At 36.6% G+C, this 14,828-nt stretch overlaps 1 protein-coding gene across 1 annotated transcript in view; it reads left to right on the top strand.

Moving 5' to 3' along the window:
- The window catches only part of LOC138321440 (uncharacterized), a 79,279-nt gene continuing 64,451 nt past the window's right edge, over positions 1 to 14,828 (top strand). Inside the window, exons 1-15 of the mRNA XM_069265137.1 lie at positions 1 to 85; positions 790 to 915; positions 1,188 to 1,319; positions 4,633 to 4,770; positions 5,316 to 5,585; positions 5,805 to 5,933; positions 6,717 to 6,848; positions 7,474 to 7,605; positions 8,561 to 8,830; positions 9,114 to 9,242; positions 9,402 to 9,533; positions 10,767 to 10,904; positions 12,350 to 12,619; positions 13,016 to 13,144; positions 14,077 to 14,208. Of these exons, the coding sequence (XP_069121238.1) occupies positions 10 to 85; positions 790 to 915; positions 1,188 to 1,319; positions 4,633 to 4,770; positions 5,316 to 5,585; positions 5,805 to 5,933; positions 6,717 to 6,848; positions 7,474 to 7,605; positions 8,561 to 8,830; positions 9,114 to 9,242; positions 9,402 to 9,533; positions 10,767 to 10,904; positions 12,350 to 12,619; positions 13,016 to 13,144; positions 14,077 to 14,208 (2,335 nt within the window). The 5' untranslated portion in view covers positions 1 to 9. The remainder of the gene's footprint in view (positions 86 to 789; positions 916 to 1,187; positions 1,320 to 4,632; positions 4,771 to 5,315; positions 5,586 to 5,804; positions 5,934 to 6,716; positions 6,849 to 7,473; positions 7,606 to 8,560; positions 8,831 to 9,113; positions 9,243 to 9,401; positions 9,534 to 10,766; positions 10,905 to 12,349; positions 12,620 to 13,015; positions 13,145 to 14,076; positions 14,209 to 14,828) is intronic.

Here is a 14,828-nt window from a genome sequence, read left to right as displayed (position 1 = left end):
TTGTGTAACATGACCACCCCCTGTATGACACCAGGATACAGCTGTCAGGACGGTTACTGTTGTCCACAGAAATTCTCTACTGAGGGTAAGATTTTGTACTCATTTGATTGATCCCATTTGGTTTATCCTGTATTTTAAAGATGCTCCACCACTGACAAATGGTAATTTTTCACTTATCAAAAACAAGATCAGACGATTTAGTATTTTTCTTCAGTTACAGAAGTTACTTACTTTATACCATTATCACCATTGAAAAGCTTGAGCTTCTAATTTTACTTCAAGATGAAAATATTAAAAATAATTAATTGCACCCTGAAAAAATTCCATGGCACTATGTCCTATATGGAATGGAATGTTGTACTGATTGCGCATGCACCGAAAGCAAAATATATTATTTTAAATTATTAATTGTGTTAATTATACATATATATACACAACTAAATACCGCATTATCCTGGCATCTTTAAGCTAATTATGACAAACATTGAGATGTGGGTGCCCTATAATTATCAGCATGTTCATCGGTCTGTCCATTCATTCATTTTTTTGTTTCTTTTGTATAGTTATAATGGAAGGAAGTTATAAATGTTGTTTACAAATTTGTTAGGATGATTCTCGAAGCTGTTTAGATCTGTTTAATATCTTTTTGGGCTAACATCAATTAAAATGGCTGCTTAATTAGTAGCCATTTTGGATTTTAACAATGCCAAAAAAAGAAAAGTTTAAAAAATTAAAGAAATAAAATAAAATTTAAGTCAATCATTTAACTTAGATTTTTTTCTTCAACAGATAAATGTCCTGGTGATGCGTTACCAGAATTGATGGACGGGGCGGTGAGGATGTGTCCCAATGGTATATGTGGACCAGGATACAGCTGTCAGTATGGCTACTGTTGTCCTGTCAGGCTCTTTACAGGTAAAACTGTACCTTTATTTTAAAAATCCTTGATTACTCCTTCCATGGCAAATTTTTTTTTACATTTTATACTACATTATCCTCTGTTGTCTTGCCAGGTTCTTCAAAAGTAAACCTTAATTCATATGTAAATTGAATGTCTAATGGTTTAAAAATACAGCCGGGTACTTATTGTTACCACTATTTCAGGATCAAGTGTTCCAGGTTGACAAAGTAAATCGAGTGTCTATTGTTATTGAAATAACATGTCAAACATTGGCTTTTGTTCTAAGGTGTTTGTGCCAATGGAGGAAATCCAGCAAAGCATGACGGTCAAATGGTCAAGTGTTCTATGGAACGACCCTGTAACCAGTCTGGATATAATTGTAGTGATGGTTACTGTTGTCCAGCTAAAGTGTATGGAGGTAAGGGGACATAACTCTGTACCCAGTCTGGATATACTTGTAGTGATGGTTACTGTTGTCCAGCTAAAGTGTATGGAGGTAAGGGGACATAACTCTGTACCCAGTCTGGATATACTCGTATAAATGATTACTGTTGTCCAGCTAAAGTGTATGGAGGTAAGGGGACATAACTCTGTACCCAGTCTGGATATACTTGTAGTGATGATTAACTGTTGTCCAGCTAAAGTGTATGGAGGTAAGGGGACATAACTCTGTACCCAGTCTGGATATACTTGTATGAATGATTACTGTTGTCCAGCTAAAGTGTATGGAGGTAAGGGGACATAACTCTGTACCCAGTCTGGATATACTCGTATACTTGATGATGGTAACTGTTGTCCAGCTAAAGTGTATGGAGGTAAGGGGACATAACTCTGTACCCAGTCTGGATATACTTGTATTGATGATAACTGTTGTCCAGCTAAAGTGTATGGAGGTAAGGGGACATAACTCTGTACCCAGTCTGATATACTTGTATAGTGATGGTTAACTGTTGTCCAGCTAAAGTGTATGGAGGTAAGGGGACATAACTCTGTACCCAGTCTGGTATATTGTAGTAGTGATGATTACTGTTGTCCAGCTAAAGTGTATGGAGGTAAGGGGACATAACTCTGTACCCAGTCTGGATATACTTGTAGTGATGATTACTGTTGTCCAGCTAAAGTGTACGGAGGTAAGGGGACATAACTCTGTACCCAGTCTGGATATACTTGTAGTGATGGTTAACTGTTGTCCAGCTAAAGTGTATGGAGGTAAGGGGACATAACTCTGTACCCAGTCTGGATATACTTGTAGTGATGATTACTGTTGTCCAGCTAAAGTGTATGGAGGTAAGGGACATAACTCTGTACCCAGTCTGGATATACTCTTAGTAGTGAATGGTTGTCCGGTAACTGTTTATGTTGTCCAGCTAAAGTGTATGGAGGTAAGGAAACCAGAATTTTAGCCAACCTGACCTATAACACGAGTTTCATCAATGATTATGCATATGTAATTCCTCTATCAATTTGTCACAAGAGACTCTATAAGAGATTGCAGAACCAAATGATTTTCCATATAGACGTCAATGTTAACGTTTTCCACTGTACAAGTTAAATGGAGTTTTTAAGTCTGGTCACCCATCACTGATTTCCAAGAAGTTAATCTCAATTACCTGTGAAAATTTTTTTTTTAACATATACCAACTTGCTAAACTTTTATGTGGGGAGTGCCCTCTTGTGTTGAATTCCGCACCAGAAATTGACCAAAATTTTCATAAAATTCCAATATTGATTACCTCCTCCTGTCAGAAACAGGCTTTTAAAATTCTTAACATATTCAACATCTACATTTATTGCCCTACCCACACATTAAATGTTTGAAACTGATGCACCATGAATACCCAATCAGCAGGCTCCTAAAACATTCACCTCTCTATGAATTCTTGTGCCCACAAGGGATTTTCCTGAAATCTACTATTGGTTTGATTCTGCGATCCCTATAAATTATGAAAAAATGACTTGCGCGGGAAGCATCCTTTAATTAGAAGTTTAGTTTGATTTGATTAGATTAAGGTTCTATTAACAGCCAGAGTCATTTAAAGATGCTCCACCGCCGATAGAGCATAAATGATATTCATCATTTGAACAATAATTGGTGTTTAATCGTGTATATAATAGTCTAAGTAACGCAAAAAATAATTTATAATGATTTATTTCACCTTTGGTGTATGTGCAATTAGTACTTCATTCCATATAGGATATAGTGGTACAGATTTTTTTCGGGATGCAATTAATTTTTTTTTTATAGCCCACCATCATCAGATTATTCAAATCGCTTTTCGTCCGTGGTCTGTCGTCTGTCCGTCCGTCCGTCCTTCCGTCCGTTAACATTTCTTGTTACCGCTATTTCTCGGAAAGGGCTGAAGGGATCTTTCTCAAATTTCATATGTAGGGTCCCCTAGGGCCCTAGTTGTGCATATTTACGTATTGATTAGGACCGATCGGTTAACAAAATGGCCGCCATCTTGGATTTTGATACTTAAAGTTTGTTACCGCTATTTCTCATAAAGTACAAAGGGATCTCTCTCAAATTTAACATGTAGGTTCCCCTAGGGCCTTAGTTGTGCATATTTCATTTTGAGGACCGATCGGTCAACAAGATGCCCGCCAGGCCGCCATCTTGGATTTTGATAGTTAAAGTTTGTTACTGCTATTTCTCAGAAAGTACTGAAGGGATCTCTCTCAAATTTCACATGTAGGTTCCCCTAGGGCCCTTGTTGTGCATATTGCATTTTGGGACCGATTGGTCAACAAGATGGCCGCCAGGCCGCCATCATGGATTTTGATAGTTGAAGTTTGTTACCACCATTATTTCTCAGAAAGTACTGAAGGGATATGTCTCAAATATCATGTGCAGGTTCCCTTAGGTCCCTAGTTATGCATATTACATTTTGGGACCGTTCGATCAACAAGATGGCAGATAGGCCACCATTTTGAATTTTGATAATTGAAGTTTGTTACCACTATTTCTCAGAAAGTACTGAAGCGATCTGTCTCAAATTTTATATGTAGGTTCTCCTAGGACCTGCATATTGCATTTTAGGACCTGCGATCGGTCAACAAGTATGGCCAACAGGTAGCCATCTTTGATTTTTGATAATTAAGTTTGTTAGTGCTATATATCACAGAAAGTACTGAAAAGATCTGTCTCAAATTTCATGTGTAGTAATATGTAGTAAAAGTTTGAAAAGCAGAGAAAAGATCCCTCTTTTCTATTGTCAGACGTAGATCATTCTTTGGTGGGCGCCAAGATCCTTCTGGGATCTCTTGTTTATATTCTTAACCTGAAGTAAAGTTAAAAAGCTCAAACTTTTTAATGGTTGGAGCATCTTTAAGGATGTGTCTGGTATAAAAATGGATGAAAGCCAGAGTACCTCGAGAAAAAATCCCTGACAAAAAATTAGTACCTGGCAAATGCCCCACATGGAATTTGTTCCCATAACTTGGAGGTGGAGAGCTTGTGGTATATTGATAAATCTTAACCACTTGACCACCATGGTCCCTATCATTAGAAGGACAATAAATCTCAGATTGGATGCATTCTTAGTGTAACCAATTTCTTGTAAGAGCTTATGGAATCTATCTACATTACATTCATCAAATCCAAGCAAGATGAGTTACAATTCATTATTTAGTTAAGGATTTATGATATTCTTGTCTACATAGTAGTTAATTAGTATTTCTCTAGAGAAACCATCACAAAAGTTAACAAAATTTATACCATTTTGGTACAGATTCCTGCCCGAATGGTGGAGAGCCCCAGTTCCATGACCACCGCCCACAGACGTGTCATAATAACAAGACATGTGATGGTAGTGGGATGTATGCATGTGATGGTGGCTACTGTTGTCCTCAGAGGGTCGCCTATGGTGGTGAGTGAGACAGAAATATAACTTTTTGACATATTTATATGAAAAATAGATTAGGCCAAAAAAATAATATGTCCTGTTCAGGGTTACCCGAACCAACCCTAATTTTTTACCCCCGACCCTAATTTTTTACCCAACCTTTCTACAAAAAAAAAAAAAAAAAAATTTAATAAAGGTCAGGATTTCGATCTCGGACTTCGGTTCCGGCCATTATTTTAGAGTGAAAGACACTAAAAAAAAACATAAAAAAAACTAAAAAAAACCAACCCTAAACAGACATATTCTTTCAATTTACTGTGTCAATATTTAGCAGTTTATTATAAGGCCGATATTCGCAGAGGGTAAGTTTTGCAGTTTACCGATCCGTACTATTCATGAATCTTTGCGATACTATTGTTTTTAAGGTTTTCTGAATATTTCACTGGTGGTTAGTATTTTGCAGATTTCAGTTAAAACATGAATATAGCTAAAATAAACAACCTGCAAACTTAAACTCTTAACAGTATATAAGATTTTGTACATAACTTTGTCTGTTGTGTATTTAAAAGGTCACTGCCCCAATGGTGGTATGCCAGCCAAGATGGATGGTATATATAAATCGTGTAACATAAATATAGACTGTGGACAAGGAAGCTACACATGTTACAATGAGTTTTGTTGTCCCGTCCCTGTGCAATCTGGTATGTGTCCATTTAATGGAATCCCAGACAAGATGGAGACAGGAGAAACTCGTATGTGTAACAGGACCACTCCCTGTATGACACCAGGATACAGCTGTCAGGAAGGTTACTGTTGTCCTCGGAAATACTCAACTGAAGGTAAATTCTTTGAAGATTTTGTCTACTGTGCATGTAAAATATATATTGGTATTAGGTCCGCTCTCAGCTTACAGACCAAAAAGTCTGCAGAAGCTTGTGTATATATTGTAGTTACCATTAGACATTAGTGTGGTCCCAAAACAATAACTACCTACCCACAATGGAGATAACTTGATAATGTTGATTTCTTTGTTAATGCTCAAATATTTTTCCCAACAGGTAAATGTCCGGGCGATGCCTTACCAGAAATCATGGACGGGGCAATAAGAACATGTCCTATCAATGACAGATGTGGACCAGGATACAGCTGTCTGTATGGCCACTGTTGTCCTGTCAGGATCTTTACAGGTAAACCTTACAAAATTTGTATATGTTAATTAAAGAAATATAATAAACTTTCCTCCTAATGTCACTCTATACTGACGAGCATAATATTGTCTTTGCTGTCTATGAATCAGTGATACAGAAGATTTTTAATTAGAATAATAGCAAAAGGTTGGTATGAAATACAACCATTACATAATATATTAAAATCTAAATTATGGAAATATTATTGGTGAGAGTGTTGGAGAGTCGGCTTTAGAATGAATAATATATACTGTATTTGCCGTAATTAGGTCCCCTCCCCCTATAAGAACCCCTACCCTCTTCTGGAGGAGGATTTGAAGTTGTAAAAATGCCCCCATCCCATGGATTAAACGATGTTTTATAACATGTGATGCCTCTAACATCAGCATTGTAACCCATACTACATGAACATGCAAGTCTTTACCATGTGAATCATGACATAATAATGTGTCTCATGGGTAAAAAGGCATATGCATGTTTACTGTAACAGATTAATGTCATGAGTACAGAAAGAGTTAACATATGGCAGAATTTTTCATCCACAACTCACATTTTGGTTCACTAATAAGCGCTCCCTTTGTTACAATTTTTTAAGCACCCTGCATAATAATCATGGCAAATACGGTATACATAGGTAATAGGATTCAAATGTGAAAGGATAGCATATTTGTAATTTGTTCTACAATTTCTCACATTTTGTTCTGCTTCACACAGCTTTCTTTATTGAACGATATCCCAATTTCTTTGAATATATAAATCATACCTTTTTTTATCCCGTCCCAGGTTTTTGTGGTAATGGAGGCAATCCGGCAGTGAAGGACGACCAAATGGTGATGTGTTCAAAGGAGAAACCCTGTGCCCAGTCTGGTTATACTTGTAGGGATGGTTACTGTTGTCCAGCTAAAGTGTATGGAGGTAAGGGGACATAACTCTGTACCCAGTCTGGATATACTTGTAGTGATGGCTACTGTTGTCCAGCTAAAGTGTATGGAGGTAAGGGGACATAACTCTGTAGCCAGTTTTCAGTATTCAGCCATATTCCTGTTTCATTTACTCAATAAATAGATCAAGTTCATTCGGCCTCATCTGACAAAGCTTAAATTTTAGGTTTTTTTTCTGCCGGATGATATGTTCATGATTTTGTGTGACATATTGGAAAAAAATTGATCAGTGAAATATTGAGAAAGGTTTGAATCATATATCTCTTAAACTAGATTCTCAAAAATTAAAAATGGCTAAAAAATATGAAATTCTCATTTCAATTCAAATCAGGAAAAATAACGTTATATATATGGTACTTTGAACCAATATATTTTTTAGTTGTGACCAATTTTGCTTTTTCACAGCTTTCCACAATTTAATTTTACGATTTACAATTACAAAGTTCTATTAATATAATAATAGTACTTGTTAAATCCTTTTATGTGAAATTTTTAAAGATTCCTGCCCAAATGTTGGAGAATCCAAGCACACAAAAAACAAAACAAAAAAGAAAGCACAAACACACAAACATCACTAATTCTTAACTATTTTTAAACAGATGATTGTCCTAACGGTGGAGAACCAATGTATCACGATGGCCGCCCGCAGACATGTCACCCCAACAAGACATGTGATGGGATGTACATGTGTGATGGTGGCTTCTGTTGTCCTCAGAGGGTCGCCTATAGTGGTAAGTGAAGGAGTGAAATCTGCTTCCAAACTGAGGTAAACTGCGACATCTAGTGGTGGATTGGCTAGGAACAATTTCAATTGGTTAATTGGAAAACAATAATTTCACATCAAAGGTTAAAGCTTTTAATCATATCTATTGTGTTTTTAATTACATAACAGTGAATGGCTGTAAACAGAGTACTTCTTGTATATGCAACCTTTAACACATAGCACTTGCGCATAGGATTGAAATGTTAGTAGTCCCTGCTGGTGAAATCGGAGGGGACTGTGTTTGTTCCTGTCTGTCTGTTTGTCCATCCGTTCGTCCGTCCGTCCTTTCAGATTTGGTTTCCAGATGATAACTTGAGAACAAACTACATATAATGGTAACATAGGGATAACATAGCTTGGGATTAATTTTGAGGTCAAAAGGTCGACTACAAAGGTCATCGCTACTAAAGATAGATTGTTTCACAAAATATTAGTGTACAGCATTACTGAAGTTAAGGAAAACCCTTAAGTTAACCTAAGGAGCCTTCTTTAAAATCTGTAATGCTTTCCAATGGAGAATTTTAAGTTAAGTCATTTCTTAAAGTTAAGGAATGTTCATGAAACTGGGCCCAGAATATTGAGTTTTGGAATGATGAAACATACATCAATTAGTCGTAATTTTCTGAACATCAAATGTCACTTTGTTGATTTGGGTTGCCATGGCTATAGTATCCTATTAAGCATGTTGCTCTACCTGGTTTGATGAATTAGATAAAAACTCAAATTATAATTCCCTATGAATTGAGATATCCTACATGTCAATAATCTTTCCATAAATTATGCTTTTAATTGTTCCAAATTTAGATGTTACCTGATTTAGATGCAAATATGAAGGATGACAAATATTAATGATAATGGTTAAAATACAAAATGTTTGATTACCAAATAAAGTGAGAAATTTAACAGTAGTAATGTATTTCCAGGCCCCTGCCCCAATGGTGGAATGCCAGCCCAGATGGACGGTACAGATAAACAGTGTCAGGTAGATGTAGACTGTGGACATCTAAGCTACATGTGTACCAATAACCATTGTTGTCCTGTCCCTGTGCAATCTGGTATGTGTCCATTTAATGGAATCCCAGACAAGATGGAGACTGGAGAAACTCGTATGTGTAACATGACCACTCCCTGTATGACACCAGGATACAGCTGTCAGGACGGTTACTGTTGTCCACAGAAATTCTCTACTGAAGGTTAGTTATCATTATCATTTTTGAAAATAACTAATTTCAAGTATATTTTTTAACTCTAACTCTACTCTTTATTCTCTAATTCTTTTTACCATGAGACAACCTGAATTTTTTATGTCAAGTGACTAATTCTAATCACCTTTTGTCTGTTGTGTGTCGTTGTTGTGGGTCCACATAACAATTTACATTTTCTACTTTTCTAAAACTGCAGAAGCAAATTCCATGAAATTTTGCAATAACCTTTTAAACATAAGGCCAATCAAAACTGTGAATTTTTTTTCAACAGATAAATGTCCTGGTGATGCGTTACCAGAATTGATGGACGGGGCGGTGAGGACATGTCCCAACAATGACAGATGTGGACCAGGATACAGCTGTCAGTATGGCTACTGTTGTCCTGTCAGGCTCTTCACAGGTAATTTTTGTTACAGTTGAATGTTGAATTTAGATATTATAGTTGATGCAGCAATTAAGCTTTACACCATAATTAATATTCAAGCTCAAAGATGTATAAATGAAATGCGGTACATTATGGTATGCTTTCATTGCATGAATTGTGTGCTGTTTCTTCCAGGTGTTTGTGACAATGGTGGGAATCCAGCAATGTCAGATGATCGAATGGTGAAGTGTTCAAAGGAGAAACCGTGTAGACAATCTGGATATACTTGTAATGGGGGTTACTGTTGTCCAGCTAAAGTGTATGGAGGTAAGGGGACATAACTCTGTACCCAGTCTGGATATACTTGTAGGGATGGTTACTGTTGTCCAGCTAAAGTGTATGGAGGTAAGGGGACATAACTCTGTACCCAGTCTGGATATACTTGTAGTGATGGTTACTGTTGTCCAGCTAAAGTGTATGGAGGTAAGGGGACATAACTCTGTACCCAGTCTGAGTATACTTGTAGTGATGGTTACTGTTGTCCAGCTAAAGTGTATGGAGGTAAGGGGACATAACTCTGTACCCAGTCTGGATATACTTGTAGGGATGGTTACTGTTGTCCAGCTAAAGTGTATGGAGGTAAGGGGACATAACTCTGTACCCAGTCTGAGTATACTTGTAGTGATGGTTACTGTTGTCCAGCTAAAGTGTATGGAGGTAAGGGGACATAACTCTGTACCCAGTCTGGATATACTTGTAGTGATGGTTACTGTTGTCCAGCTAAAGTGTATGGAGGTAAGGGGACATAACTCTGTACCCAGTCTGAGTATACTTGAAGTGATGGTTAATAGTTGTTGTCCAGCTAAGTGTATGGGGGTAAGGGGACATAACTTTGTACCCAGTCTGGATATACTTGTAGGGATGGTTACTGTTGTCCAACTAAAGTGTATGGAGGTAAGGGGACATAACTCTGTACCCAGTCTGGGTATACTTGTAATGATGGTAACTGTTGTCCTGCTAAAGTGTATGGAGGTAAGGGGGTCATAACTCTGTACCCAGTCTGGTTATACTTGTAGTGATGGGCCGTTTTCGTTTATTCGGAACAACCGGTTCGACCGTTGGTTAAAGTCATTATTTCAAGTATAAATCCTGACGGACCTGCAGTTTTTAATACAGGCCTGTGTGGGCTTTGTCAAGGCTCATCTTAAAACAATATAAAATCATCAGGTCCGTCTTTAATTAATAAACGAACAACTACGTCCAACCAGTCAAACCGTATAATCGAAAACGGCCATGGTAACTGTTGTCCAGCTAAAGTTTATATGGAGGTAAGGGGGCATAACTCTGTACCCAGTCTGGATATACTTGTAGTGATGGTTAATGTTGTCCAGCTAAAATGTATGGAAATAAGTTATGTGATTGGAATTTAGAAGTGTTGGTCATTTGACTGTAAACTTTGAGCGTACTTCCATAACCTAAATTACATGTTCAGTGTAATAATTTCATATCATGTTATTGGATTTCAAACATACATCACTTACTGTTGACTATTTGATACAGGTGCCTGCCCGAACGGTGGAAAACCAGCGTACCATGACCATCGCCCACAGACGTGTCATAATAACAAGACATGTGATGAAAGTGGGATGTACGCGTGTGATGGTGGCTACTGTTGTCCTCAGAGGGTCGCCTTTGGTGGTAAGTGAAGGAGACATAAATATACAATGTTCATGTATTTCTTTTAACATACAAGTACTTCATCCAGTAAAAATAGGTTTAATATTTCTATACTCATTTTTTTTTTCTCTTTTGGGTTTTTGACAGAGGAAATGTTCTCTACTTCCATTAGATGTCAGAAAGGTTGAAGATGATAGATAAACCAACTTCCTAGTAATCATAACCAATAATAAACCAATATTTGCTTCTTGTCATGACTCAGTGTTTTGTAGTTTTATAGGCATATAATTTATTACTGAATTGTACTTAACATATGCGATTTCAATGCTCTGCAGTTTTCTGTAAATAAGAGAAAATTTTATGGTTTACTCTTTTATACTATTTGTGAATCTATATAATACTATTGTTCTTGGGTATTTTCTGAACATTTCACTGATGTTAAGAATTTTTAGTTTTCAATGAAAACATAAATACATTAAAACTCACTTGTGACGAACAAATGTTTTGTTTGGTCCCTGTTTTTCATCTTTATCGTATCAAATTTAACACATATTATTCAAACACAGTTGAATTGAATACTGCAGTTGTGTCAACTACATTTTTATAAAGCATACCAAAATTTCTATTCTTGTGTCAAACCAATCTGATTAAAATACCGATCCTTTTTATCACTACGTTTGATAAGAGGATCTGACAACATCCCGTTAGGGGTCACGTCAAGATGACCTTTGAAAATGGCCAATCAAATTGGCACTGCCAGAATCTTGACTGGGGACAAAATAGTTTTAAAAAGCTGTCCGAATTATTTCCTGTACATAGTCATCTCGCCCAAAGTGCACAACAAAGCTAAATGTATATGTATATTAGGACAAGATGGCGTTATCAATTGACATAGCAATGTGTAGAAAATGTATTTGATCTGAAGTACACATGGTAAAAGGTCATCCGAACATAACCCCTTATGGGATGTTGTCAGTACCTCTATTGTACAGAGTGGTTATAAGGATCTGTACTTTAATCAGATTGGTGTCAAACATAGAAGACGTCATGATGTCTCGGGTAAAAGACTAATCAGGTCCAATTCACTGAGTTTAATTGACCAATCAATTTCATCTGTGTTCACTTACTCGGCACTGTTGTTATTGGTGACTTCTGCCTATGCTTTAATTAATCTCATTGTGCTATTCATTATGAAAGATTCTCTAACCCTCAGAATACAATGAAACATGTGGACAAGCTGTAAAATCAACATTACACTAAGTTGACTAATGTGCTCCTATTTCTGTTTTGATGCACATGGTCTGATTAAAGTGAGAATCTTTCATACATGCAGAAGACGAATCACATATCTGTTATCGTGCAATAATACTATAGGTTTGTTGTATCATGATATCAAATGTACCATTTGGGCATAGCAATTGAGCAATGAGATTTTATATATAACATTGTCTGATTTGTATTTACAGGCCCCTGCCCCAATGGTGGTATGCCAGCACAGATGGATGGTATGGATAAAATTTGCATCAAAAATGAAGATTGCGGATCAGGAAGCTACACATGTAACAATAACCATTGTTGTCCAGTCCCTGTACAATCTGGTATGTGTCCATTTAATGGAATCCCAGACAAGATGGAGACTGGAGAAACTCGTATGTGTAACATGACTACTCCCTGTATGACACCAGGGTACAGCTGTCAGAACGGTTACTGTTGTCCACAAAAATTCTCTACTGAGGGTAAGTTATCATAGATATCATTTTAAAAATTAACTTACTTCAAGTAAATTTGTAATATCTTAACTCTTTATACCATATGCCTGCATATTTCATTCCCAACATCACATTTTCTTGTGAGACAATTTTAAGTCAGAAGATTTATTATGTTTAAAGATATTTAGTTATATGGTGAGAAGTACATTTAATTTACTTTTTACATTAATGATAACTATCAGATCCACTCACTTAGAGACACATGTAATGATAGACATAAAACACAATGTACAGGTGTAGTGGGCCTGTACCTATGCAGACAAAAGTATGCAGTTGAAATCTTACTTGTTCTTACGGTAACTTTTTTTCACAAATACCTTTGCTGAATTTATGATAAAGCATCTGAGGAATTTTCCATGACAGGTAAATGTCCGAGTGATGCGTTACCAGAAATGATGGACGGAGCGATAAGGATGTGCCCCAACAATGGCAGGTGTGGACCAGGATACAGCTGTCAGTATGGCTACTGTTGTCCTGTCAGGATCTTTACAGGTAATAATTGTTACAATTGTAATGACGGTCGACTCCTGTTCTTCCACTCCTCTTTCCTTTTCAAAGTCTTCACCCTAGAATATATACAAAATTCTTTTGTCACCACTGTGAGTAATTTGTTGGAAGTCAATTGACAGATTGCCTGCTGTCAATGAAACCGCATGTGAGTTTGCATTTTGTACTGTGTATGCTACAATGTTTGCTTTGACATTGAATAGATACATGTGTATTTGCAAGCACAAAGCGTAGTTAGTTACTGCCTGGGATCAGTCAATTCTGTAACACAAGAAGAGAAAATGTATTTGCTAGCAGTGCTATACATCTTCTGTCATACTTATTGACTCTTATACTGCTTCTAAAGAGTGATCTACCACCTACTGCTTTTATGATAAAGTCTTCCACTTCATACTGCATCTTTAGATTTCAACTGGCTTTGTCGAAGTTATGTAAATTCTTGCCTCATTGCTTATTTCTTATGAAAAACTAACTGTAACCAAGCAAGTTATTTCTCGTTACCGTATTCGACCCAATAAAGAAATTGATAATAATGAAAAGGTGCTAATAAGTCAAAATTATTGCAAATCTATACGGTTTTATGTAATTTTGGTCCTTATTTATGCATGGGCAATTGAAATTGAGGCCTCAAAAAGGGGGAGAGGCGCTTATAGGGACATAGGCGCTTATTGGGTCGAATACGGTAATCACTCAAAGAAATCATAGAAACTTATCATTTTTATCTGCATACATTGTATCCTAATGATGATTTTAATTATTTTTATCTTTTACATCTTTGGTGAACTTTCATTTTTGATTCATCGAAAAATGCTTCAAAATGTTGAGTACAGTAGTACCTCTTCTATATATAAGGTATGAAAATACTGGTTTCTGATCATCAGAGGTTAATATGTCTGATTTTGTGCTGTTTCATCTAGGTGTTTGTGGCAATGGCGGAAATCCAGCAAGGCATGATGGTCAAATGGTGATGTGCTCAAAGGAGAAACCGTGTAGACAATCTGGATATACTTGTAATGGGGGTTACTGTTGTCCAGCTAAAGTGTATGGAGGTAAGGGGACATAACTCTGTACCCAGTCTGGATATACTTGAAGGGATGGTTACTGCTGCCAAGCTAAGTGTATGGAGTAGACATAACTCGTCCAGTCTGATATACTTGAGGGGGTTACTGTTGTCCAGCTAAAGTGTATGGAGGTAAGGGGACATAACCCTGTACCCAGTCTTGATATACTTGTAATGGGGGTTACTGTTGTCCAGCTAAAGTGTATGGAGGTAAGGGGACATAACCCTGTACCCAGTCTTGATATACTTGAAGGGATGGTTACTGCTGACAAGCTCTGGCTTATGGATATAAGATAGATTTATGTGATTGAAATTTTTAAGCATTGGTCATTTGGTTGTAAACTTTCAGCATATACACCTTATTATGTAAAGTGTAAAATAACACATCCTTGGTTAGTGGATTTCAAGGTCAAAAGTTCTTTATTTTTTGACCGTATTATAACTTTCAAACTTTTATATGTTATTTTATTTAAGCATTGATGTCACTATTTTTTAATGGTATGAAAACATTTATTTTCAAACTGTGTGATTCTGCGTGCTATTTCACGCCATTCTGGGATTTATAATGGTAAAGTTGGATTTAGTATGAAAACAAAGAAAAATTAACGT

The sequence above is a fragment of the Argopecten irradians genome, chromosome 4 (genome assembly GCF_041381155.1).
Source record: "Argopecten irradians isolate NY chromosome 4, Ai_NY, whole genome shotgun sequence".
NCBI lineage: Eukaryota > Metazoa > Mollusca > Bivalvia > Pectinida > Pectinidae > Argopecten > Argopecten irradians.
This window is presented reverse-complemented; position numbering and strand designations above follow the sequence as displayed.